Source organism: Rhinoderma darwinii, chromosome 7 (genome assembly GCF_050947455.1).
Source record: "Rhinoderma darwinii isolate aRhiDar2 chromosome 7, aRhiDar2.hap1, whole genome shotgun sequence".
Lineage (NCBI taxonomy): Eukaryota > Metazoa > Chordata > Amphibia > Anura > Rhinodermatidae > Rhinoderma > Rhinoderma darwinii.
Window position 1 is genome coordinate 14,639,971 of NC_134693.1, and position 25,426 is coordinate 14,665,396.

The 25,426-nt window shown below is 41.9% G+C and overlaps 1 protein-coding gene across 1 annotated transcript; it reads left to right on the forward strand.

The window, feature by feature from the left end:
* Positions 1-20,881: 20,881 nt before the first annotated feature.
* On the forward strand, positions 20,882-25,173 carry LOC142657030 (DNA damage-regulated autophagy modulator protein 1-like). Its single transcript, XM_075832080.1, has 6 exons — positions 20,882-21,144; positions 22,700-22,767; positions 23,257-23,399; positions 23,846-24,085; positions 24,211-24,339; positions 24,452-25,173. The coding sequence occupies exons 1-6, from the start codon at positions 21,026-21,028 to the stop codon at positions 24,530-24,532; spliced, it is 780 nt and encodes a 259-aa protein (XP_075688195.1). The 5' UTR covers positions 20,882-21,025; the 3' UTR covers positions 24,533-25,173.
* Positions 25,174-25,426: the final 253 nt, after the last annotated feature.

The following is a 25,426-nucleotide window of genomic DNA, read 5'->3' on the forward strand; positions in this document are numbered from 1 at the left end:
AGACGATAAAATGTGACAACCTGGTGGAAATCATCGTCTAGTAAACTCAATGTGTTGGCATAATGTTTATTACTGTGGTTATTGCAACAACTACTCACAAATTTATCATTACTTTATCAGTAAAAGCCGTGACTAACAAAGTGTCTAATATGTTTTATTGTTAAGATAACTGATATTATATATCAGGGGGTAGCTGAATTCCTAAAAGGGGATATTAGAATTTCCAGACAGAGGTTTAACTTCTAATTAGTTTTCAGTTGTGATATATGAAGCAAAATGTAACAAGAACTAGTCCAGACATGTTATTCTTAGAATATGTATAAAAATTCTGTCATTCAGGATAGAGGCAGACATTTTGCCATACTGTCTCCTTATCGATAAGAATAAAAGACTCATCTGTATTCAGACGACTCCTCGAATCTCTTTGATAAGAACATAAATTCTTCTACCATTTGGTTCTTTGAGCTGGGAATCCAACATTTCCTGACCCCTCGTCTACCCGAGGACTACACCGTGTACCCCCCGGGGGAGTTATTCAATGAACTCACTAAATCTAAAAACCAGTCTGATGGGACGGATGGGGTGGACTGAAGGATTCTAAAAGAACATATAGAGAAGAATTGAGGATTCGAGTTTTCATCTGAATAAAGGTAATATAATTTGGTTTATATATGTTTTTATTATTTTTCATATTTAGATGTTATAATGTTATGTGATAAAAACCTAAGTTGGATCTTAGATACTAAGACTGGGTCTTAGTTATATTAAGCACAGATCTTAATATAAAAACCGGAGAATAACGGTTCTCGAGGTTAGAAATCCATAGCCTGTGTGAGAAGGCTACAGGTAATAGATAACTCCGTGCAGCACGTAAAAAATAAAGTACTTGGAGATTTAGAGGCTATCCTATAGATTAAGGATTACAAAGTATTAAGATTATTTGTTTAAAAAAAAAAAGTTGAATAAGGAATTGTGTACGGCCAGGTGTAAACGTAATGTTAATTGGGCTACTTTAAGTGACAAAGTAAATAATTACAGGTGATTACAGAGTAAGTTGATATGAGAGAAAACATTGTTGAAAAGGCTGGCAGCCATAAGATGGTCGTTTGCATGTGATGAATAGAATGGTTTGTGGAAAGTTGAAAGAAATGATTGTTATAGATTAAACATATATGAGAAGTATACTTATAGAGTAAAATAGGATAATAAGTATTGAAAACCGGTTGAATCTGTTTATTTGTATGTTTTGTCTTCAATGTTGCAAAAGTGAAATATTGAGACAGTCTTTCACAAAATCCTCGTCGTGGTCACCTCGGGTGAGCGACATTAATGTCTTGGGACTGTATTTTGGTAAGCGGCTCTAGGCGTCTAGAGTGCAGCGAGCACTACAGTCCAGGGAGAATAACGTTTTGGTAACCGGCATTATTTATAAGGTGCAGCGAGCATTTGTTATTCGCGAACGACTTGTAGTTCATCCCAAGCTATAGCTAAAATCCACATGAGACTCCTCGACTGTGAAGAATGAATGTATGAAGGTTAAATAAATAAAACCCTGTGTGTATAAGGGAGTCCAATTAGGTATGGTCCAAGGTAAAATTGTTACCAGGACAAATTCGTAGGAAAAATACTGTTAAAACACCCAGGAACACGAAGTATATGACTGATCAGCATAATACTTGTGGATTGTTGTGAGTGTGATAGGAAAAAATTAAGAAATTAAACTTTTTTTGCTGATGTATCAATGTGGAGAATGATGTCGTGGTCAGGAGTGAGTTAGCGAGTTAACAATTGAGAAAAGAAAGATAGATGTGTATGTATGACCTGCTTTGTATACATAAGTTCTGCATCTTTTCTGTTGGGGTTATAAGCGTTTTCTACTATATTTCTATGTTGTGTTCTTTTGTGATGTGGATGTTTGGACTGTTCTCTCACTAATAATACAGTGAATGGGTAATAGAAGGACCTTTGAAAGGTGTGTGAATGTGTATAAGGCAAGTGAAGGGTTACCCCTGAACTGTCTGTCTGCTAGGAGGGACGGGAAAAGTCCCTGAATCCCATAAAAGGTCCACTGTCTAGTTTTAATGCTCTGTGTTACTCAGTAGCAGGAGTTGGTAGAAAGGGAAGCAGGGAATGGTTGTGTACTGATTGACTGACTGATGGTTTGACCGTTTGCATCTATAAGAGTGTTTCTCTATTGTATATTTCTGTGCCTGTGCACAGAAATATACAATATAATTATCTATTAACCAGGATAAGCAGAATGCCAAAGCCTAGAACAGGGGGAATATATCCAGTAAGTGAGTTACAGGAAGTAAAAGAAGATTTAATGACTGATGGGTACATGAATGTAGATATCTCCAATGTGATTAAAGGGGTTGTCCGAGATACCATCATATTTTCTCGAGATAACAGCAGGGGCTGTGTCGTATACCCGGCAAAGAATTCAAGATCAACAAAGCGGCAGAACCAGTGCAGAGAGTGACATCGCCAGTCAAGTTCCCCACCACAGCAGGATCCGGAAACGGGGCCACTTTGGAAAATGTAAGTATATTACAAATGTATTTACATTTATAAATGACATGCATTAAATGGGTTTTTGAAAATATGATGGTATCTCGGACAACCCTTTTAAGTCTAGGCGATTATAGAAAGCCTTGAACTTGTACTAAATTGTTCTAGTAGAAGAAAAAAAAGGAAGAAAAGGCGGGGGATGGGGGCAGCAGATGATTGTAATTTGTGAAAATGTGAGAAGAAATGTGAAATGCTTCTCTCTCTCTCTCGCAAGTGAATTATAGATTGCTAAGTTATTAAGAAATAGACTGATAACTCCCATTGTGTCTCCCAATAATATCCCGTTTTTCTCTCTCTATCCTTCTGTCTCTGGATTGTTACTAATATTTTGCCTTCACACACAGAGGCAAACAGTATGTTTGGATGGGGCTTCCCCAGGGTGCAGAAAATTTCCCTGATATTGTCATCCGTGCAATGAAAGAGCTGTTGGATAAGTGATCCCGAGCACTCCACCACTTGTCTATTGCAATATGTTGATCATTTGCTTTTGTGTTGTATCTCTGTTGACATATGTTCTCAGGAAACCGTCTCATTATTGTTGTAATTTTCCCATATAGGTTTACTGATATCCAAGACCACCCAGTCCCACACAACCATCACTATGAATATAGTTGTAGAGAAAGGGGGGGGGGGGTGCCAGACCCTTAATGTACGAACTTGCAAATGACAATGTCTTGTATGATATGGAACATGAGCCTGATTGTCCCAGTTTAATGCAACTTGAAGCCCAAGGGTTACCAGGTGTCACTGATGTACCTTTGACTAACTATGATGTTCAGTATTTTGTAGACGGATCCAGATACTGGAATGAGCAGACAGGACATTTCACCACCGGGTATGCAGTAGTCCAGGAAGGTAAGACCGTGCTGCAAAAGTCACTGCCCTCCAGCAGCTCTGCTCAAGAGGCAGAACTCATGGCACTCGTAGAAGCATGTAAGTTGTGCACAGGTAAAAGGGTGAACGTCTATACAGACTCAAGGTACACCTTTGGAGTCGTACACGATTATGACACAATATGGCAAGCAAGAGGCTTTCTGACTTCAGCAGGCAAACCAATACAACACCGGTTTACCCCTGGATTTCAGAACGCAACTGCTCAACATGTAGAGGATTGCCTAACATGCGCCAGACTCAGCCCCGGTAAAATGACAAAAACACCCAGCAAGCACATGCCTCGCCCTGATTACTCCTTCCAGCGACTGCAGGTGGACTACATACAGCTACCCAAGGTAGGTGTATATGAATATGTCCTCGTATGTACTGACATGTTTTCTAACTGGCCTGAGGCATGGCCAGTAACCATAGCCACAGCTAATAAACACTGCTAAGAAAATACTCAGTGAAGTAGTATGCCGATATGGGGTCCCTGAAGTAATTGAGAGTCACAGAGGAACCCACTTCACAGGAGAAATACTAGGGCATATACTTACTAGCCTCGGCATCACAGGCATTCCATACACCATATTACCCAAGAAGGTAAACCTCTAGATGAAGGAAGAAAGTCAGCAATACTCCATGCACCGAAACCTCTGACAAAAAGACAAATGATGTCCTTTTTGGGTATGACTAACTCATGCAGAAGTTGGATAGCCAATTATGCTGCTATTACAGGACCTTTGATGTGTTTGATTTATGAGGAACTCCTTGCAGCCCAGGATTCCATTAAATGGACTCCTAAAGCTGAGGAGGCATTTTTTCAGATAAAACAGGTACTTGTAGGATCTTCAGTGCTTGGACTACCTGATTATTCAAAAAAACCTTTATTCAAACTGTTGATTCTAAAAATGGATACATGACTTCAGTGCTAACACAGGAGTATGGGGGAAAGGATAGACCTCTAGCTTACTACTCATCAAAACTTGACCCAGTAGCTAGAGCCTTACCTCCCTGTGTTCAATCAGTTGTAGCCGCTGCAGAAGCTATAAGAGCTTCCACCACATTAGTGTTATTTATGATAGAAAGATGTACCACTTTAAATTCTTCGACCTTGATGCCTACTGCTGGGGATGGTGAACCACATGATTGCCTATCCTCCATAGCAGAAAGAGTGTTACCAAGATCAGATCTTAAAGATACCACACTACCAAATAGTGATCTCATACGGTTTGTAGATGGATCTTGTAAGAACAAATACATCCTACCCAGCAACTTATTCAGATATGCAGCCATATTGAGCCATGGGACAAGCCATGTCTCAACAGGGGGGATGGTAGAAATCATATCTAAAGTGTTCACGGCATATGGCTTTACTAACTACTCTAAAAAAAATTGTTTAACCTGTGTAATATGCGCCAAACATAATCCACAGGGGAATGTAAGTCCAAAAAGAGGACAGTTCCCAAGTTCACAATATCCATTCTAACACATTTTGTATGGATTTCATTGAATTAAACAAGTTGTTTTTAGCTTCCTAAGATATTAGGTATATGTATAAGGGTGTTAACCCCTTAGTGACCACCAATACGCCTTTTCACATGAGTCACTAATGGGCTTTAGGCTAGGCTGACGCCTTTTCACGTCAGCCTAGTCTAAGTCCTGCACGGGTCTCCCGTGCAGGCAGGAGCTGGGGCTCTGCTGTCTGATGGCAGCTGAGCTCCTGCTCCAACGCCCGCGATCGAAGTTTACTTCGATCGCGGCCGTTTAACCCGTTAAATGCTGCCGTCAATAGCGACCGCGGCATTTAACTTTGTTTACAAAGGGAGTGCGCTCCCTCTGTCACCGATCGGCGGCCCACGAATGCAATCGCGGGTCTCCGATGGGGTGTCATGGCAGCCGGGGGCTTGATAAAAGCCCCCAGGTCTGCCCTGGACATATGCCTGTTAGGACGCGCCGGAGGCACGTCCTAACAGATTGCCTGTCAGATTTACACTGACAGGCAATAATGCTCTGGTATACGAAGTATACCAAAGCATTATAGCAGCGATCGGAACATCGCACAGTAAAGTCCCCTAGTGGGACTAATGAAATAAGTCATCAAAGTTAAATAAAGATTATTAATAAAAAGTACAGTAAAAAAATAAATAAAATCATTTTTTTCCATAAAAAGTGGTTTTATTTAGTAAAAGTGTAAAACAAAAAAAAAGTACACATATGTGGTATCGCCGCGACCGTAATGACTCCATTAATAAAGTTAATATGTCATTTAAAACGTAAGGTGAACACCGTAAAAAAAAAAACGCAAAAAACCATGGCGAAATTGCAATTTTTTTCCATTGCCCCCCAAAAAAGTCATAATAAAAATGAATCAATAAGTCCCATGCACCCCAAAACAGTATCCTTCAAAACTACGTCTTGTCCAGCAGAAAACAAGCCCAAAAAATCACTACATTGATGGAAAAATAAAAAAATTACGGCTCTTGGAAAGCGACGATGCCAAAACAAATAATTTTAGTTCAAAAGTGTTTTTATTGTGCAAAAGTCGTAAAACATAAAAAAACCTCTACATATGTGGTATTGCCGTAATCGTACCGACCCATAGAATAAAGGTAACATGTTAATTACGTCGCACAGTGAACGGCGTCAATTTAAAAACGCATAGAACAATGGCGGAATTTCAGGTTTTTGTTATAATCACCCCCAAAAAGGTTAATAAAAGTTAATATAAAAATTATATGTACCCAAAAATGGTGCCATTAAAAAGCACAACTAATCCCGCAAAAAACAAGTCCTCATACAGCTATGTAGACGAAAAAATAAAAACTTTATAGCTCTTTGAATGCGACTATAGAAAAACGAATAAAATAGCTTGGTCATTAAGGCCTAAAATGGGCTGGTCACTAAGGGGCTAATTTGAATCTCAGAGTAGGTAAGAAAACATTTGGGTTGAGACACTTGTCAGATAAAATATATGGTATCTGTGAATATTTTTGTGAGTAGGAGCTGTTACAGGTAACCCGCTCAGATCAAGGTACAAATCCTGCTGAAAAGAGTAACAACAAGTGTGACATAAAATGTACCCAGTAACTACACATTTTTTAGGTTCCCTGTCCAGAAGGACAGATAAGTTTTTCTTATATAACGGTGTTTTTTTTGTTTGTTTGTTTTGATGTACAGGACTGGTCAATGAACTGATGGGACCCAAACCTGAGGGGTGATAGCATGAGATTGGTGATAGTACTATTTTATTAGTTGAGACCCTATTGTCTGAGGTTTATAATTATAATGTATGTAAACATGCCACGGTATTGTGAATAACAACTTGAGGTGTTTTATGTGGAGTTATGAGGTGAAGGTCACTGGTTGTTGTCATGCATAAGTAAGAAGTACAGGGCAGCAATGAGAGGCCGGAGGTTATGTTACCTGGGTGTCTTTAGGTTTGAGAAATACGACCTGTTACATATTTTACATATATAGTTACATAGTTACATAGTTTGTACGGTTGTAAAAAGACACATGTCCATCTAGTTTAACCAAGGGATGGGAAAGGGGAAGTAAAAAATTTCTACACATAGGAGCTAATATTTTTTTGTTCTAGGAAATTATCTAAGCCTTTTTTAAAGCATCTACTGTCCCTGCTGTGACGGCTCCTGCGGTGACTATTCCATAAATTTACCGTTCTCAAAGTAAAAAAGGCTTGTCGCCTCTGCAGGTTGAACCTTTCCTTTTCCAGATGAAGGGAGTGCCCCCTTGTTTTTTGAGGGGGTTTTACATGGAACAGGATTTCACCATATTTTTTGTATGTGCCATTCATATATTTATATAAGTTAATCATGTCCCCCCTTAGTCGTCTTTTTTCAAGGCTAAATAGGTTTAGTTCTTTTCATCTTTCCTCATAACTTAGATTCTCCATGCCCCTTATTAGCTTTGTTACTCTTCTTTGCATTTTTTCTAACTCCAGGGCATCCTTTCTATGATCTGGAGCCCAGAACTGAACTGCATATTCTAGATGAGGCCTCACTAATGCTTTGTAAAGTGGTAATATTACATCCCTGTCCCGCGAGTCCATGCCTCTTTTGATACACGACAATCCTGCTGGCCTTTGAAGCAGCTGATTGACATTGCATGCTGTTATTTAGTTTATGATTTACAAGTACACCCAGATCCTTCTCAACAAGTGACTCCCACAGTGTAGCTCCCCCTAGGACATATGATGCATGCAGGTTGTTCTTACCCAGGTGCATAACTTTACATTTATCTACATTAAACTTCATTTGCCAAGTGGACGCCCAAACACTCAGTTTGTTTAAATGTGCCAGCAATTCACGAACCTCTTCCATAGTCTGAACTATATTACATAGCTTGGTGTCATCTGCAAAAATAGAAATAGTGCTATTAATCCCATCCACTATATCATTAATAAATAAGTTGAATAATAGTGGTCCCAGCACTGAACCCTGGGGTCACCACTTAAAACCGGGGATCATTCGGAGTAGGAATCATTGACCACAACTCTCTGGATACGGTCCTTGAGCCAATTCTCAATCCAATTACAAACTCTACTTTCTAAACCTATAGTCCTTAATTTACCCATTAGACGTCTATGAGGGACAGTGTCAAATGCCTTTGCAAAGTCCAAAAACACTATATCCACAGCGGCCCCTCTGTCTAGGCTTCTGCTCACCTCTTCATAAAAACAAATCAGGTTGGTTTGACAACTTCTGTGCTTAGTAAAACCGTGCTGGCTGTCACTTATAATACTATTTTTTGTCACATAATCCTCTATATAATATCAGCATTGTGAGAAACTAAACATGGACCGCACAATCCACAGTATATACGTTGATCTGAGCCGCTAGGCATAATTTAGAAACAAGAACATGAGGTTCTTTGTAAACATTTTGATCAAACTGTATAAGCCCACTTGCCACTTCACGGCGACCTCTTTAAAGTGGGTCCCTACTCTAGCGGTTGCAGCACCGCATGGCGGCTACCACCACCGCAGCACCGCTCCTGCAGAGGGAGCAACCCAGCGGCCCAAAAGCACCCATGCCTTCAGACCGTGCCAAGCGGCTCAGATCAACGTATATACTGTGGATTGTGCGGTCCATGTCTAGTTTCTCACAATGCTGATATTGTATAGTCTATCCTCCTCATTTCCTTTGTTTTACTTGGTACCAGCACTCCACGCATTTGAAAAAATACCCAGCTGATTTTAATTCCAGAATGACCTCATAAGTGTTCCTGCTCTTGCTTGTGCTCTCAGTTGGCCACTGGGGGCGCATGGCAAGGTGAGCTCATTCCATCTGTTCACATGTTGTGGTGCTGTATGGTGGTGTCTGTTGCTGTAGTGCTGCACTTGTGGGGGGACGTGGCCCAGAGCCAAGGAGGCTTGGCACGGTCTGAAGGCATGGGTGCTTTTGGGCCGCTGGGTTGCTCCCTCTGCAGGAGCGGTGCTGCGGTGGTGGTAGCCGCCATGCGGTGCTGCAACCGCTAGAGTAGGGACCCACTTTAAAGAGGTCGCCGTGAAGTGGCAAGTGGGCTTATACAGTTTGATCAAAATGTTTACAAAGAACCTCATGTTCATGTTTCTAAATTATGCCTAGCGGCTCAGATCAACGTATATACTGTGGATTGTGCGGTCCATGTCTAGTTTCTCACAATGCTAATCCTCTATATAGTCGCTCGATAGCCCCTCAAACATTTTCCCCACAATGGATGTTAAGCTTACTGGTCTATAATTACCCGGGGAACACCTAGAGCCCTTTTTGAAAATAGGCATCACATTTGCCCTGCGCCAGTCCCTTGGCACTATACCAGTCACTAGAGAATCTCTAAATCTTATGAAGAGGGGGACAGAAATAACTGAATAAGCTCCTTAAGAACTCTAGGGTGTAACCCATCTGTTCCCGGGGCCTTGTGTACGCTTATTTTATTTAGCTTGCACCATATCTACATTCATCCAATTCAGTATATTAACTGATATATTAACAGCACTGGCACCGGCTACATCAGCTGCTCCTTCTTCAGTTGTATATACAGAGCGGAAGAACCCATTTCGTAACTCTGCCTTCTCTTGATACCCTGTGACCAACTCCCCATTACCAATATCTAAGGGTCCTACATGTTCAGACCGTGGCTTTTTTGCATTTATATACTTGAATAATTTTTTGGGATTTGTTTTACTATCCTTGGCCACCTGCCTTTCATTTTGTATTTTTGCTAATTTTATTACCTTTTTACAGATTTTATTAAGCTCTTTATATTTTACAAAGGCTACAGATGTACCCTCAGATTTGTATTTTTCAAATGCCCTTTTTTTTTCATGTATTGCCCTTTTTACAGAAGGTGTAAGCCATGTGGGGTTTAATTTTAGTTGTTTATACTTGTTACCTATAGGAATAAATTTTGCACTATAATTATACAAAGTAGATTTGAAATTCTCCCATTTATCATTTGTACCATTATTTGACATTAGTTCTTCCCAGTCTATATCCTGAATTGCAGCCCTCATCCTGGGGAAATTGGCCTTCTTAAAATTAAATATTTTTTCCCTCCCAGCCTGTGTTTGTTTTTTACAGTATATCTAAAATATAACTATATTGTGATCACTGTTACCAAGGTTTTCACGAGCATTGACGTTCCCAACAAGCTCTGCATTATTAGAAATGACCAGATCCAACAGAGCTTCACCTCTAGTCGGGTCTTCCACAAACTGGCCCATAAAATGTTACTGCAACAGGTTGAGGAAATGTCTCCCCTTTACAGTTGAAGCCGAACCATGACACCAATTAATATCCCGGTAATTAAAATCTCCCATTATCACTACAGTACCAGCCTGTGCAGCCGCTCCATCTGTTTATATAGCTGACATTCCATCTCCTCAGTTATATTGGGGGGGGGGGGGGGGGTCTAAAGATTACACCAAAAGTAATTTTTTCAGTGTTTACCTCCCTTTGTAATTCCACCCACAAGGTTTCAACCTCCTCACAATCTTCACCCTCCAATGTCTCTTTCACACTCGCCTTTATATCACTTCTCACATACAGACATACACCATCGCATTTCCTATTCGCCCTGTCTTTCCGAAACAGTGTAAAACCCTGTAGATTTACAGCCCAATCATGTGAAGAGTCCAGCCATGTTTCAGCAACACCAACTACACTACCGTTCAAAAGTTTGGGGTCACCCAGACAATTTTGTGTTTTCCATGAAAACTCACACTTATATTTATCAAATGAGTTGCAAAATGACTAGAAAATATAGTCATCACATTGACAAGGTTAGAAATAATGATTTTTATTTGAAATAATAATTTTCTCCTTCAAACTTTGCTTTCGTCAAAGAATGCTCCATTTGCAGCAATTACAGCATTGCAGGCCTTTGGCATTCTAGCTGTTAATTTGCTGAGGTAATCGGGAGAAATTTCACCCCATGCTTCCAGAAGGCCCTCCCACAAGTTGGATTGGCTTGATGGGCACTTCTTGCGTACCATACGGTCAAGCTGCTCCCACAACAGCTCTATGGGGTTGAGATCTGGTGACTGCGCTGGCCACTCCATTACAGATAGAATACCAGCTGCCGGCTTCTTCCCTAAGTAGTTCTTGCATAATTTGGAGGTGTGCTTTGGGTCATTGTCCTGTTGTAGGATGAAAATGGCTCCAATCAAGCACTGTCCACAGGGTATGGCATGGCGTTGCAAAATGGAGTGATAGCCTTCCTTATTCAAAATCCCTTTTACCTTGTACAAATCTCCCACTTTACCAGCATCAAAGCAACCCCAGACCATCACATTACCTCCACCATGCTTGACAGATGGCATCAGGCACTCTTCCAGCATCTTTTCAGTTCTGCGTCTCACAAATGTTCTTCTGTGTGATCCCGGAGTCGCCTCTTCACTGTAGACGTTGACACTGGCGTTTTGCGTGTACTATTTAATGAAGCTGCCAGTTGAGGACCTGTGAGGCGTCTATTTCTCAAACTAGAGACTCTAATGTACTTGTCTTGTTGCTCAGTTATGCAGCGCGGCCTCCCACTTCTCTTTCTACTCTGGTTAGAGCCTGTGTGTGCTGTCCTCTGAAGGGAGTAGTACACACCGTTGTAGGAAATATTCAATTTCTTGGCAATTTCTCGCATGGAATAGCCTTTCATTTCTAAGAACAAGAATAGACTGTCGAGTTTCACATGAAAGCTCTTTTTCTAGCCATTTTCAGAGTTTAATCGAACCCACAAATGTAATGCTAGATTCTCAACTAGCTCAAAGGAAGGTCAGTTTTATAGCTCCTCTAAACAGCAAAACTGTTTACAGCGGTGCTAACATAATTGCACAAGGGGTTTCAAGTATTTTCTAATCATCCATTAGCCTTCTAACACAGTTAGCAAACACAATGTACCATAAGAAACTGTAGTGATGGTTCCTTTAAATGGGCCTCTATACACCTATGTAGATATTGCATTAAAAACCAGACGTTTGCAGCTAGAATAGTCATTTAGCACATTAACAATGTATAGAGTGTATTTCTGATTAATTTAATGTTATCTTCATTGAAAAAAACTGTGCTTTTCTTTCAAAAATAAGGAAATTTCGAAGTGACCCTAAACTTTTGAACGGTAGTGTATATCTATATTTTCTTCCAGTACCAAGGCCTCCAGCTCCCCCATTTTGCTTGCTGGACTTCTGGCATTTGTGAACATACACTTTAACGTGCCTTCAAATGTTTCACTTTCAGTCAGAAATGTGATTATTTGGGCATTTTTATTTTCACTGTTGTTTTGTAACGAAAGGATCTCCTTATTTGTTGCCTAGTCCTCTCCCCACAGTCTGTTTCTCCCCCACCAATATAGTCTGACCCCTCTCTAACCTAACTATCCCTTTATTTTCTACATTGACCTCCCTCCTCAGCCCTAGTTTAAATACTCCGCCACCCCAGCTATAAATCTCTCCCCCAACACAGCGACCCCCTTCCATTTAGGTGCAAATCATCTGCAGAATACAGTTTTACCCCAATGAAAAGTCAGCCCAGGGCTCTAGGAACCCAAAGCCTTCTCCTCTACACCAAGACTTAAGCCATGCATTTAACGCCCTGAGCTCCCGCTGTCTTTCCTGTGATGCGCATGGCACAGGCAGTATTCCTGAGAATACAACCTTGGAGGTCCTTCCCTTCAGCTTGTAGCCTAGTTCTTTAAAATGATTCTTAAGGCTCCTCTACCTACCATTTATTCTGTCGTTGGTACCCACATGGACCACAACAGCTGGATCATCACCAGCCCCTCCCAGCAATTTGCCGTTCCACCACATGCCGAACCCTGGCACCAGGGAGACAGCAAACCATTCGGTTGAGCCGGTCTTGGCGACAAATTATTCTATCTGTCTTCCCGATTATAGAATCCCCTACAACTATCAATTGTCTTGCCTTACCTGCATTACCATCCCGCCGACTACTAGCTGGGCTGTTCTCCCAGCTGTTAGGGAGATCAGTATCCACTAGAGCTGCCATTTCTGAGACACCCTCGCATCATCACCCAACTTGGCAATTTTGCTTGGAGCGTCAGAAACAGGATTGGCCTTCCTTTTCTTGGACCCCCTTTCTACTGCCCCTAACTACATTAACCCAGCTACTTGCCTGATCCTGCTCACCCATGTCTTCACCCTCCAGTTCTAACCCACTAACTGCATGCTCCGTGAGCAACAAACTCGGCTCAAGATTGTCTATCTTCCTCAGTGTTATATCTGCAGGGGTAAAAGTCCTATTAGGACAGTAAGTGACAGTGAGACGATTATGACCAATATGTACCATGGCAGGACAAGTTTGGATTATTGCCAATATTAGTAGGTTTAGCAGTAAAGAATGCTCATAATATAGAGAAAGTGGCTGACAGATTGCACACTCTTACAGATTGTGTTTGATGTTTTGAATGCTGCCCATGGGGTCATTGGCCAAGTAGTTGGCCCAGCCTGTTGCCACTGTATAGATCTTTTTGGCATTATGCAGGACAAGTATGACCATAGAGCAAGCTAAGAAAATAAAGTCCGTAAGGGGGATAAGCCCTCTTTTAAGTACCTTGCTTGGGTAAATGTGAAAGTGATTAAAATAATGCTTAAATTTAATTAATTTTGTGCAGCAGCCATCTTGTCTGGAGACCCCATCTTGTTCTTATGTAGTAAATAAGAAAGGCATTGTTCCTTTAAGACAAGTATATTAATGCTGATTTCGTATGTTATTAAAGTTAGTTATCTTTGACCTTGGTTCTCATGCAAAACTCAAAGGGGAGAAATATTGCTTAGTGATTATTTATGTATTTACCAAATGGGTAGAAGTATTCCCCATAGCAAGCCCAAATGCTATCACAGTCACTAAAGCATTGGTAAAATAGATAATACATAGGTTTGGGATACCTGAGAAAATATATAGCGAAAATGGGATACTATAAAACAAATTCAAGAAAACAATGGCAGAGACTGGGAAGAATTTGGTATATTGTTTACCATTAGTGGTCCTAAATAAGCATGTGACTCCTATAGCATCAGGTTTGACACCTTTTGAAATGATGTAAGGTAGCCCATTTGTAATACCACAGTTAAATCCATTCTCTAAGATGGATGAGGAGTCTGTATTTACACTTTCTGAATATATGGCAAAAAATGTTAACCAACAAAGAAGTTTCAATCTCTAATTGTATTCCAGGTGGCCCTGTACCTGTACATGAATCTGTGAAGCCAGGAAATTGGATCCTGATCAGAGTTCTAAAAAGAAAACACTGGTATCATCGTTGGGTAGGACCATATCAGGTTCTGCTTACCATACCTACGGCCATAAAGATAGCCGAACGTACCTCTTGGATACACTTATCACACTGTAAGGAAGTTAGGGAATTGCCACTATCCTCCTAGGCTATAAAAGACTGATTACAAAGGGTGGTCATTTGTTAGAAGTGACTGGTCTCAAACTTCAGCGAAGAAAACATCCAGAGCCTGGGAGGAGACAGGGCAAAATGTTATTAGTTATTCTAGGTATCCTATGGGGGTCCAAGGAGTGTCAACCTAAGGTATGCAATCCCTGGGAAACAGGGTCGGGGGTATGATTCCCTAAAGACTTAGCTTGGAGAGTTAAATATTTTAATTTCACTGAAGGTAAGACTGCAACATATGAAATAGATTTTTTGTGCTGTGGTTAGAGACCAATGCACGGATAGAAACAAAGCTTATAAACTAGCATATGCATATAAGTATATTTGTACTATCTATGTAAATACCCTAGTGAAAAGGAGATGTTCTTCATGGTCTTCAGGCAAATGGATCACAGCCCATAATGATTATGGATATTCCATGATGTCTGCCATTAATCCCTCTTTAAAAGAAAAATTATTATGAAGAAACCTACCTCTCCCTGTACAAGTTCCACCAACTGTAACTAGTTATTTTTGACCTTCCGAAATCCTAATAAAAGGATAAGGGACTGTATGCTATAGGAGCTGATGTTTCAGGTACTGACACTATAGGGCATTTCTTTATTGAAGTTAAGGAAAAGGTTGCAATTTAAAGTACTTTAGCCCCGAAGATAGACCTACCCTCTATAGTCTATTTGGCCAACTTCACTTATGAAGATAAATTGACATTAGAAACAGGTTACAGTGAAAAATGAATGGTTAGCCTGGATGAGATATACACTGCAAACCAAAATAATAGAACTAACTATCGCTTGCGCAAAAGCTAGGCCACATCTTGCTACTATACCTTTCAGATAAGGAGAACCTACAAGGTCTGCAATGCGTGTTATCTTTATATAATGCATCATATAATCCAGGTGATTGTTTATGTAAAGCACTCTCTTTATTGTACCCACCTGTGGGGAGAGATAAAATCCCTCCCTTAGTAGTTGCTTACCCAGGCAACTACACCTGCTTTCAGAGGAATGGGCAAGGTAAGAAAGTAGGGAACCTCACTGAAGAGTTTTGTGAAACCACCATAGATATTGGTACCGATAATGGTAATTACTCCTCTAATTGGTTTACCAGCAAGACAAGGGCAAGGACTGATCTTTGATGTGGAGACAGGAAGCTGAGACCTAGGCTACTGGCCAAGTGGCAGGGAAGCTGTACTCTGGTTCAGCTTCTGATGCCATTCCACTTGTTTTCAGCCCCTGAGTTTCAGAGAATGAGAAAATAGCCCTGGAGACTATCTGAATCACTATAAGCGGTCTATCCCTGGAGGTTCCTTTGACCATAGAATATACATAGATGAAATAGGAGTACTCTGAGGGGTGCCAAATGAGTTTAAGGCCTGAAATCGGATTGCATCAGGCTTCGAGTCTGCATTTTTCTGGTGGTCTACGATAAATAAGAATGACGACTGGATTAATTATATTGTTAATTATACCAGAGATGCAATAAAGGGCATTGCAGATCAGTTGGGACCTATATGTTGAATGACATGGCAAAATAGAATGGTCCTGGATATGTTACTAGCAGAAAAAGGGGATGTCTGCAAAATGTTTGTATCTTCTGTTTTACTTTTATTCCGAATAATACAGCTCCTGATGGTAGTATTACCAGGCATTGGAAGGACTCAATTCCCTGTCCGAAGAGCTTGTGGAAAACTCTGGAATAAATGACATCTTCATTAATTGGCTTGAAGGATGGTTTGGAAAATGGAGTAACCACATATCCAGTTTATTGATTTCCTTAGCAACAGTGGCAGCCATGCTTGTAACTCGTGGATGTTGTTGCATTTCTTGCATAAGGGGTCTAATTCAGAGACTCATTGACACTTCAATTACTAAAACAATGTACCAAGAGATTCAAAATGAGGACTTATGCGATGGCTTGGAAACAGCCCATGACAAGATTTTGATGTATGAAAAAAAATTGGTTAAAACTTAAAAAGAAAATCTGTTTTGGCTGTGTCACAGAAAATTCCTTAATAAATTTACAACAGGGGGGAATGTTAGGAAAGTTTTACATTTATGATTCCTTTACCTAGTGAAAGCTAAAAATGTGTATGCAAGCTTATCTGTAAAGCCTTGACTAACAAAATGTCTAATATGTTTTATTGTTAAGACAACTGATATTATATATGAGGAGGGGGTAGCTGAATTCCTAAAAAGGGAGATTAGAATTTCCAGACAGAGGTTTAAGTTCTAATTAGTTGAATTAGATGTCAATTGTGATATATGAAGCAAAATGTAACAAGAACTAGTCCAGACATGTTATTCTCAGAATATGCATAAAAACTCTGTCATTCAGGATAGAGGCAGACATTTTGCCATACTGTCTCCTTATCGATGAGAATAAAAGCCGCGCATCTCTATTCAGATGACTCCTTGAATCTCTTTGATAAGAACATAAATTCTTCTATCAATGTGAGGAGGAGGAGGGTATTTTTTTTGCTCCCTGTAAGAGCGGAATCGCCAATTTTCGGCCATGCTGTGGCCGGAGATTGGGGATTCCGCTCCAGGAGAAGTCCCTGACTTCACTGTGCATATATGGACACAGTGACATCAGGGACTTCTGAAGCAGAGTCCCCACCGCTGTGGCTGTGGATTCCGATCCAGGAGAAGTCCCTCACTTCACTGTCCATATGTGGACAGTGAAGTGAGGGACTTCTCCTGGAGCGGTCCCCTACAGGAAGGTAGGAGGGTGCCATCTGACTATGCACAAGGGGGATGTGTAGAACTACCTACAGGGGGGCTGTGTGGCATCACCTATAGGGGGGCTATGTGGCATTACCTACAGGGGGCTGTGTGGCATTACCTTCAGGGGGGCTGTTTGGCATTACATACAGGGGTCTGTGTGGCATTACCTACAGGGGTCTGTGTGGCATTACCAACAGGGGGCTGTGTGGCAATACCTACAGGGGGCTGTTTGGCATTACCTACAAGGGGCTGTGTGGCATTACCTACAGGGGGCTCTGTGGCATTACATACAGGAGGCTGTGTGGCATTACCTGCAGGGGGGCTGTGTGGCATTGCTTACAGGGGGCTGTGTGGCACTGCCTACAAGGGGGTCTGTGTGGCACTACCTACAAGGTGGTCTGTGTGGCACTATCTACAAGGGGCTTTGGCAGTATCTATAGAAGATAGTGTGTGGCATCTACAGGGGGCTGTGTGGCACTACCTACAAGGGGGTCTGTGTAGCGCTACCTACAAGGGGGCTGTGTGGCATTATCTACATGAGGGCTGTGGCAGTATCTATAGAAGGTAGTGTGTGACATTATCTACAAGGGGCCGTGTGGCATTACCTACAGGAGGCTGTGTGGCATTACCTAAAGGGGGTTGTGTGGCATTACCTACAGCGTGCTGTGTGGCATTACCTGCAAGGGGAACTGTGTGGCACTACTTACAGGGGGGCTGTGGCAGTATCTATAGAGGGCAGTGTGTGGCATTATCTACAGAGGGAAGTGTGTGTCCTAAAATTTACAAATGAAATTCATCCGATTTTAAAACGTCCCCCTGAAAAAACCCTGATGCAAAACGGGTCAAAATCGGCCGTTAAAAATGGAAACGCGGCCCGGAACGGAAACGGGACGGATGCAAAACGGCCATTTGTATCGGCCAACACTCGGACCCTGACGTATGAATAGAGCTTAAGACCTTATTCACACGACAGGGTTTCCCGGCCGGGTGGCGGCCGTTCATAAATCGGCCGTCACCCGGCTGCATTAGGAACAATAGACCCCTAATGTGGCTATTCACACGACCGATTTTTTTGACGGCTCGGGAAACGTGGCCGTCAAAAAATGGGACATGCCCTACTTTCGGCCGGTTACCCGGCCGCCTGGCTCCCATAGAATTCTATGGGGCTGGGTAATACACGGCCATCACCGGAAATGTGTCCCGAGTGATGGCCATGTATTCCGTCGCTCATGCTCTCTCTCCTCCTCACAGTGCAGTGTGCATGTGAGGAGGAGGAGGGTTTTTTTTTGCTCCCTGTAGAAGTCGGAATCTCTAATCCCCGGCCGGGGATTGGGGATTCCGCTACAGGAGAAGTGAGTGACTACACTGTCCATGTATAGACACAGCGACGTCACTCACTTCTGAAGCGGAATCCCCGACCCCTTGGCCGAGGATTCCTTTCCAGGAGAAGTGAGTGACTACACTGTCCATATATGGACACAGCGACGTCACTCACTTCTGAAGCGGAATCCCCGACCCCGTGGCCGGGGATTCCGCTACAGGAGAAGTGAGTGACTACACTGTTCATATATGGACACAGCGATGTCACTCACTTCTGAAGCGGAATCCCCGACTACGTGGCCGGGGATTCCGCTACAGGAGAAGTGATTGACTACACTGTCCATATATGAACACAGGGACGTCACTCACTTCAGAAGCGGAATCCCGACCCTGTGGCCGGGGATTCCTCTCCAGGAGAAGTCAGTGACTAAACTGTCCATATATGGACATTGAAGTCAGTGACTTCTCCTGGAAGGGGTGGGATGTGACCTACAGGGGGCTGTGTGGCATCACCTACAGGGGGCTGGGTGGCATCACCTGCAGGGGGCTGTGTGGCATTACCTACAGGGGACTTGGTGGCATTACATACAGGGGGCTGGGTGGCATTACCTGCAGGGGGCAGGGTGGCATTACCTGCAGGGGGCTGGGTGGCATTACTTGCAGGGGGCTGGGTGGCATTACCTACTGGGGGCTGTGTGTGGCAACAAATTTAAATGAAATTCATCCGATTTTAAAACGGACAGGGAAAAAAACGGATGCAAAACGGGTCAAATCGGCCGTTAAAAACGGCAACACGACCCGGAACGGAAGCGGAACGGATGCAAAATGGATGCAAACCGGCCCGGAAAAAAGGCCCAAAACGGCCGATTTTATCGGCCGACACTCGGACCCTGTCGTGTGAATGAGGCCTAACAGATGGACCAGTGACAGACGTGATGACCAGAACATGAAATCTATTATTAGCGACAAATATTGCAGGTGTAAATAACATATGGATGAAGCAGAGCTGAGTTTGCGATGTGGTACAGCTCAGTGTTCTGTTACAATGCGTTATTTGTGCTTCTACACAGGGTTGCAGGTGAACCTACTGCATTTTCTTGGCAACTTCGGGTTGTTTGGTTTCTTTTAGAGGACTCGGCTTCATGGTCATGTTTGGTCGTACGGTAGTCCTGGTAAAATTGAGAAATCACTCCCAACACAAGTTCAATATTTTACTTTGGGAGATTATGTAGCAAGCGAGCTTGCGCCCATTGCAAAATTTTTAGACTTACTTTTACTTGGGCAAAGATTTACTTTGCTACCCCAGCCTTTTATCTAAATACCGTAGCTAAGGCAGTCGCTTGTACATGTATTTGCCCACTGTGGGCGCTGGAATAAACATACAGTAAAGATAAAGGATTATGCATTTTATTATTGTGTGATTCCGACTCATTAGTAATTCCATGTTCTCCTAATACTGGAGATTCACTAATAAACCTATAAAATGCTCTCAATATATATCTGGTCATTATATAATCCTGTGTATGAATATAATAATAGCAGCTATTACACCACAATGTGGTCTATGTGGAGGAGCGGACATTATCAACTCACTTGCTGACCATGGGTAAGGCTGGTGTCATGCTTATTGTTTTGTAAATACACTGTCACTTTACTTCATCCTCCTTTGTGTTTACATGCGTAATAGACTTATTACACACTCACTAGGTTGGAAATGTTCTCCTTATGAGGGGAGGTATACACCACTCTATACAAACAACTGCATGCTACTTCGCTATCCCATGTAAACGTACCAGCAACAATATTTATTACTACTTCCGCCATTTCTTACTAGAGTCTTATCTTTTTGTACTTTTACATTGTTTGTGATATATGTTGAATAAAGGTTAAACAATTTTTATATATGAATTGGCTTCAACTGCTCTATTTTCTCGTGTTTGGATTATGTCATGGAGCTGCCTAGGTGACATGGGGGGATGTTTGTATTATAAACAGTGTCCAGCCCCTATTACAAATGTATGTGGAGTCTATATATTGATTCTGAATATAATAATAGCAGCTATTACACTACAATGTGCCGGATATTCTCTTATACAGATGCGTCCTTCCTTGATTTATCTGTAGACGCGACATATCCCGAGATTATGGCGCGAGATGTTAAACAAACATGTAAAAAAACTGTATACCCCCAGCAGGTGCCATCTGTCAGTCATCCATTACCCATAGACTTCCATGCTAAAAAAGTATACATTTAACATATATTTTATTTTACTGGATGGCGCGAGATTCTACTGAATTGGTATCATGACAAATTGTATAACAAAGCAATTCAAGAATAGTTAGGGGTGGACACATCTGTTTAATTTGTAAATTGTGTATAAAAAATATATGTGAAAAGATCTACAATACTGAGCACAAATCAGATCCAGGAATGTGTGATGATGTCACAATGACAGGAGCAGCTATGACATCACAGAAGACTGGTGACATCATCGAGTCTATACCGGCCACTGCCTGACATTACTTCTTCCTTCTTATCTGTGAATTCAGAGAAAGAGACGGACAGAGATAGCGGCTTTTGTTTAGCGAATCTTTGCATTAACTCAGCGAATTTTCTATTTGGCGCCATGGAGATCCGGGGTTTGGCATTCTTGCCTCTCCTCTGGTTCGTATGGATGCTATTGGGCCTCGGCACCCTGACAGTCTTGACTGTCATGTCAGGGCATGAAAAATATCCTTATATCAGGTAAGAAGTGACAGGGCAAGAATCCTGACTCTATAGTATAATGATTGTTATTATTGTATTATTATTATTGTTATTCATGAAATGTTTATTATTATTATTATATTATTATTGTTTTATTATTAGGATTAGGATTATAGTTATTATTATTATTATTATTATTATTACTATTATATTATTATTACTGTTATTCATGAAATATTATTATTAGATTATTATTATTATTACTATTATTATAAGTGAATGTAAAGTAGTCTAAAGAAAAAAATAAAGCAGTTTCCCATAGCAACCAGTCTGATTTAATCTTACTGGGACCCTTTAGAAAATGAAAGTTGAAATCTGATTGGCTGCTATCGGCAACTACTCCACCTTTCCTTTGCACTACTTTGATAAATCTCCAGTGACTATAAGTCTATAGATGTTTTTTCCTCATCATATACACTGTAAATGTCATAGTACAAATGATGATAAATAATAATTTGGTAATTTTACAAACTTTTACCAAGTTCCTCTGCTTCCTCCCGGGGACCATATAACTGGTTACACTGTCTAACAGTAAAACTGTCCTAGCTGCTCATAGCAACCAATCAGAGTTCAGCTTTCATTTCTCAACCTGCTCTTTAAATAATGGCACTGTGATTGGTTGCTATGGGCAACAATAATATGTATATGAGAATTGAATATAATGTTGTAGCCAAGTCACTTATAGCACTGACCGGAGGAGCAAAACTATCTCCTCCGCTCGTTGAGGGAACGGGGTTAGGGGAGCATTTATTTTATTATTTTTATTAGGCACTAGAGGGGCATTATACTGTGTGTGGGGGGCCCACTATGGGGGCATTATACTGTATGGGGGCACCGATCAGGGCATTATAATGTAGGGGGCAGCTATAGGGGCATTATACTGTGTGGGGGCAGCTATTGGCCATTATACTGTGTGGGGGCAGCTATGGGGTCATTATACTGTTGTGTGGGGGCAGCTATGGGGCATTTAACTGTGTGTGTGGGCATTATTGGGCATTATACTGTGTGGAGGTCACTATGGGGTCATTATACTGTATGTGGGGACTCTAAGGTGCATTATACTGTGTGAATGCCACTATGGTGGCAATATACTGTGCGTGGGAAGCATTATGGGGCATTATAATGTGTGGAGGCCACTAAGGCGGCATTATACTGTGTGTATTTCTCTATGGGGCATTATACTGGGTGTGTATGGGCGGGGATTGAGCAGAGTAAGAGGCGTGCCGTATTGGTTGTCCCTCTGCAATACTTGAAAGTTGAGAGATATCCGTATGGAGAGGGGAATTTTAGGACTAGAAATTATAGACGTCAGAAATAGAGATGGAATGATTGGACATTCAGGAGATAAGGAAAACATGGCTCCGTTGCCCATAGCAACCAATTGGGTTCCTAAATTCATTTTTCAAAGGGTCTCTGACAAACGAGAGCTGCAATCTGATTATAATGGAGGGAAGTAAAGTCTCCTCTGCTCTTACATGAGACAATTCCACCGCTTGTCTCCTATTAACTCTCAATATTTTCCTTTATTTCACAGTGGAACGGGAAAAATGTTCCCTGAATCGGTGATCTACACCGTCGTCTTCATGGTGATGTCCATTCTCGGTAAGTAGATGCAGCTTCCTATATGGAGATAACATCATGGGGAGATCAGCGGCGCCAATGCTCAGTGATGACCTTACATTCTTAATCACTATCCAGCACTGACCGGCGGCCATTACTGGAGATTATAATCATCACTGCATCCTGGAGTTAATACAGGCAGAAGAAAGTGAGGCAGCACTACCAAGTATGTGAAAAAAAATGATCCTTCTATTCCACATGCGATGTTTCAGCTCAGTGTGAGCTATGCTTGAGAAAGGCTCACACTGAGCTGAAACGTCGCACGTGGAATAAAAGGATCATTTTTTTTCACATATTTGGTAGTGCTGCCTCACTTTCTTCTGCCTACATTGAAGGATCATTTGGACTGTGTGTGACCCAAGAGGCGTGCACTCAGCCTAGTCTTTGGTCCTGTGCTGCTGATCTATATCTATTTGCTCTGGTGTTAATACAAGTGTCTATAGAAATGATAACATGTATTGTCTATTTCAGGAGCCGGCGTCGCTTCCATCCAGTACAGGTTCATGATCATTCAGTCTGAACCATCGGAGAAGTGTTATATCATCGGCCAGCGAATCCTCTACGCCATGGCATGCATTGGTGGTATTGGGAATGCCATGAACGCCATATATTCGGTTAGTTATTGGGTTTTATATAAAGTCTCCGGTAGTATACAGCGGGGTCAGTACCCAGTAATATATAGAGGGGTCAGTACACAGTAATATATAGAGGGGTCAGTACCCAGTAATATGTAGAGGGATCAGTACCCAGTAATATATAGAGGGGTCATTGCTGGGGGTCCAGTGATGGATATATATATATATATATATACTGTGTTTAGCCCATTCTAGTCTTTGCTCCATAGAAAATCCAGCCTCTGGTGCTCAGTGGGATAAACATTGTTGATTAGTCGTCCATTGTGCTCAATATAACACACATTACAGTGGCGCCCCCTGGTGACTATTCTTCTATATTATTGCCCCTGTATAATTACACTCCACCTGCGGCCTCTGCTGTTATATACTCTCAGATCTCCATGACGACCTCATTGATGACATTTATATATCTGTTTATGTTCTAGGCGAAGGAAAATCCTACAGTCCACGGCATTGGCGCAGGATTGGCGTTTTTCCTTACTGCCACTTACAATCTGTGCCAAGCTGTATGCCTGTACAAGAGATCCTTCAGCAGTCGGCAAATGTGCCACATCAGACTGGTAACAACCGTGGTGACCATTGTGGCACTGCTGATCAGCATCATTCCATATGCTGCAGCAATAAGCGCCTCCTTTTCTAACCGATGTAGCAGTCGCTGTATTGAGGTGAGTTCATGTCACTATTCTCCATCTTGTGTAATCCACATGTCCTTTATAACAGTAAAATAGAAACTCTTGGTGGACCTGTCATCCTCCCATCTATTCCATACCAGAGCCACTGGTGAGTACAGCCGGCACTAACATCCTCTATCCTGTCCCTCTATCTTCTGCAGATCTTAAATATAACCGGCATGCTGGGAGAATATATGGGATTCTCCGGCTTAGCAATCCACCAAGTGACACATTATACAGATTTCCAGGTGAGTAGATGCCGTGTGAAGGTCTCATGTGCTCCAGAAGCGTTTCTGATGAGAAGTAATATATTGTATAGAGCCGGTTTATGATAAATGTTCTTTCTTCTTTTTTCCTCAGCGTCTGTCTTTAACATTGTCCAGAGAAGGCGTCTCCATCTCCATGAGGGAAAAGACCCAGGACCCTGAAAACCCTGAATAAGATCCAGGGGTAAGAACTAGGGGGCTGGAGAACCATAAAGACAACTAAAGCCATCTGGACAGTGCTGGAGCAGAACATCTTCCTGCAAGTAGGATGAAGGGGCACAAAGACCTCACCCCTAGACCGCAGCAGGTCATGGAGCCAGAGATGCCACCTAAGATGGCAATAAACATATGTAGATCACTGTTGACATCTATAGTGATCAGTATTACCATCCACATTGAGGTGATAGCGATGACAATGACACCGGTCCTTCCAGAAGTCAGTCTGAGAACACCAGTCATGGTACCAGAACCACCTGCAGATAAGTCACCTCCACCTCTTCTGGAACGTTGATACAACCAGCATTGAGGAGGAGTGAGGAGCGCGGCAGGTACAGAAGAGCGATGACTGAACGTTTCATCATGGAAGAGATATATACGTCATAACAGCAACGTTCCTGAACACATAGCAGCAGGAAACCTCAACCATTGTGATTGCTGTACTGAAGAGAACAACAGGAATATCTGGAGCCGTCCTACCAGGAGAATGGAGATCTGGTCCTGATGCCATGATGACTGTATTGAACAGCATCTACATGCACTACAGATGTGCCAAGTCATCATCACGGCGGAGACGATAAAATGTGACAACGTGGTGGAAATCTTCTTCTAGTAAACTCAATGTGTTGGAATAATGTTTATTACTGTGGTTATTGCAACAACTGCTCACAATGCATACTTCCCAACTTTCAAGTATCACAAAAAGGGACAACCGATGCAGCACACATATTGCGGTGCGGAACACTTTTGGCTTGTTAAGCTAGGCCTCTAACCCCAACCAATCTCTGCCCATGAATACAGGGTACAGCTCACACAGTATCATGCTCCCATAGTGCCTCCCCACATTATAATT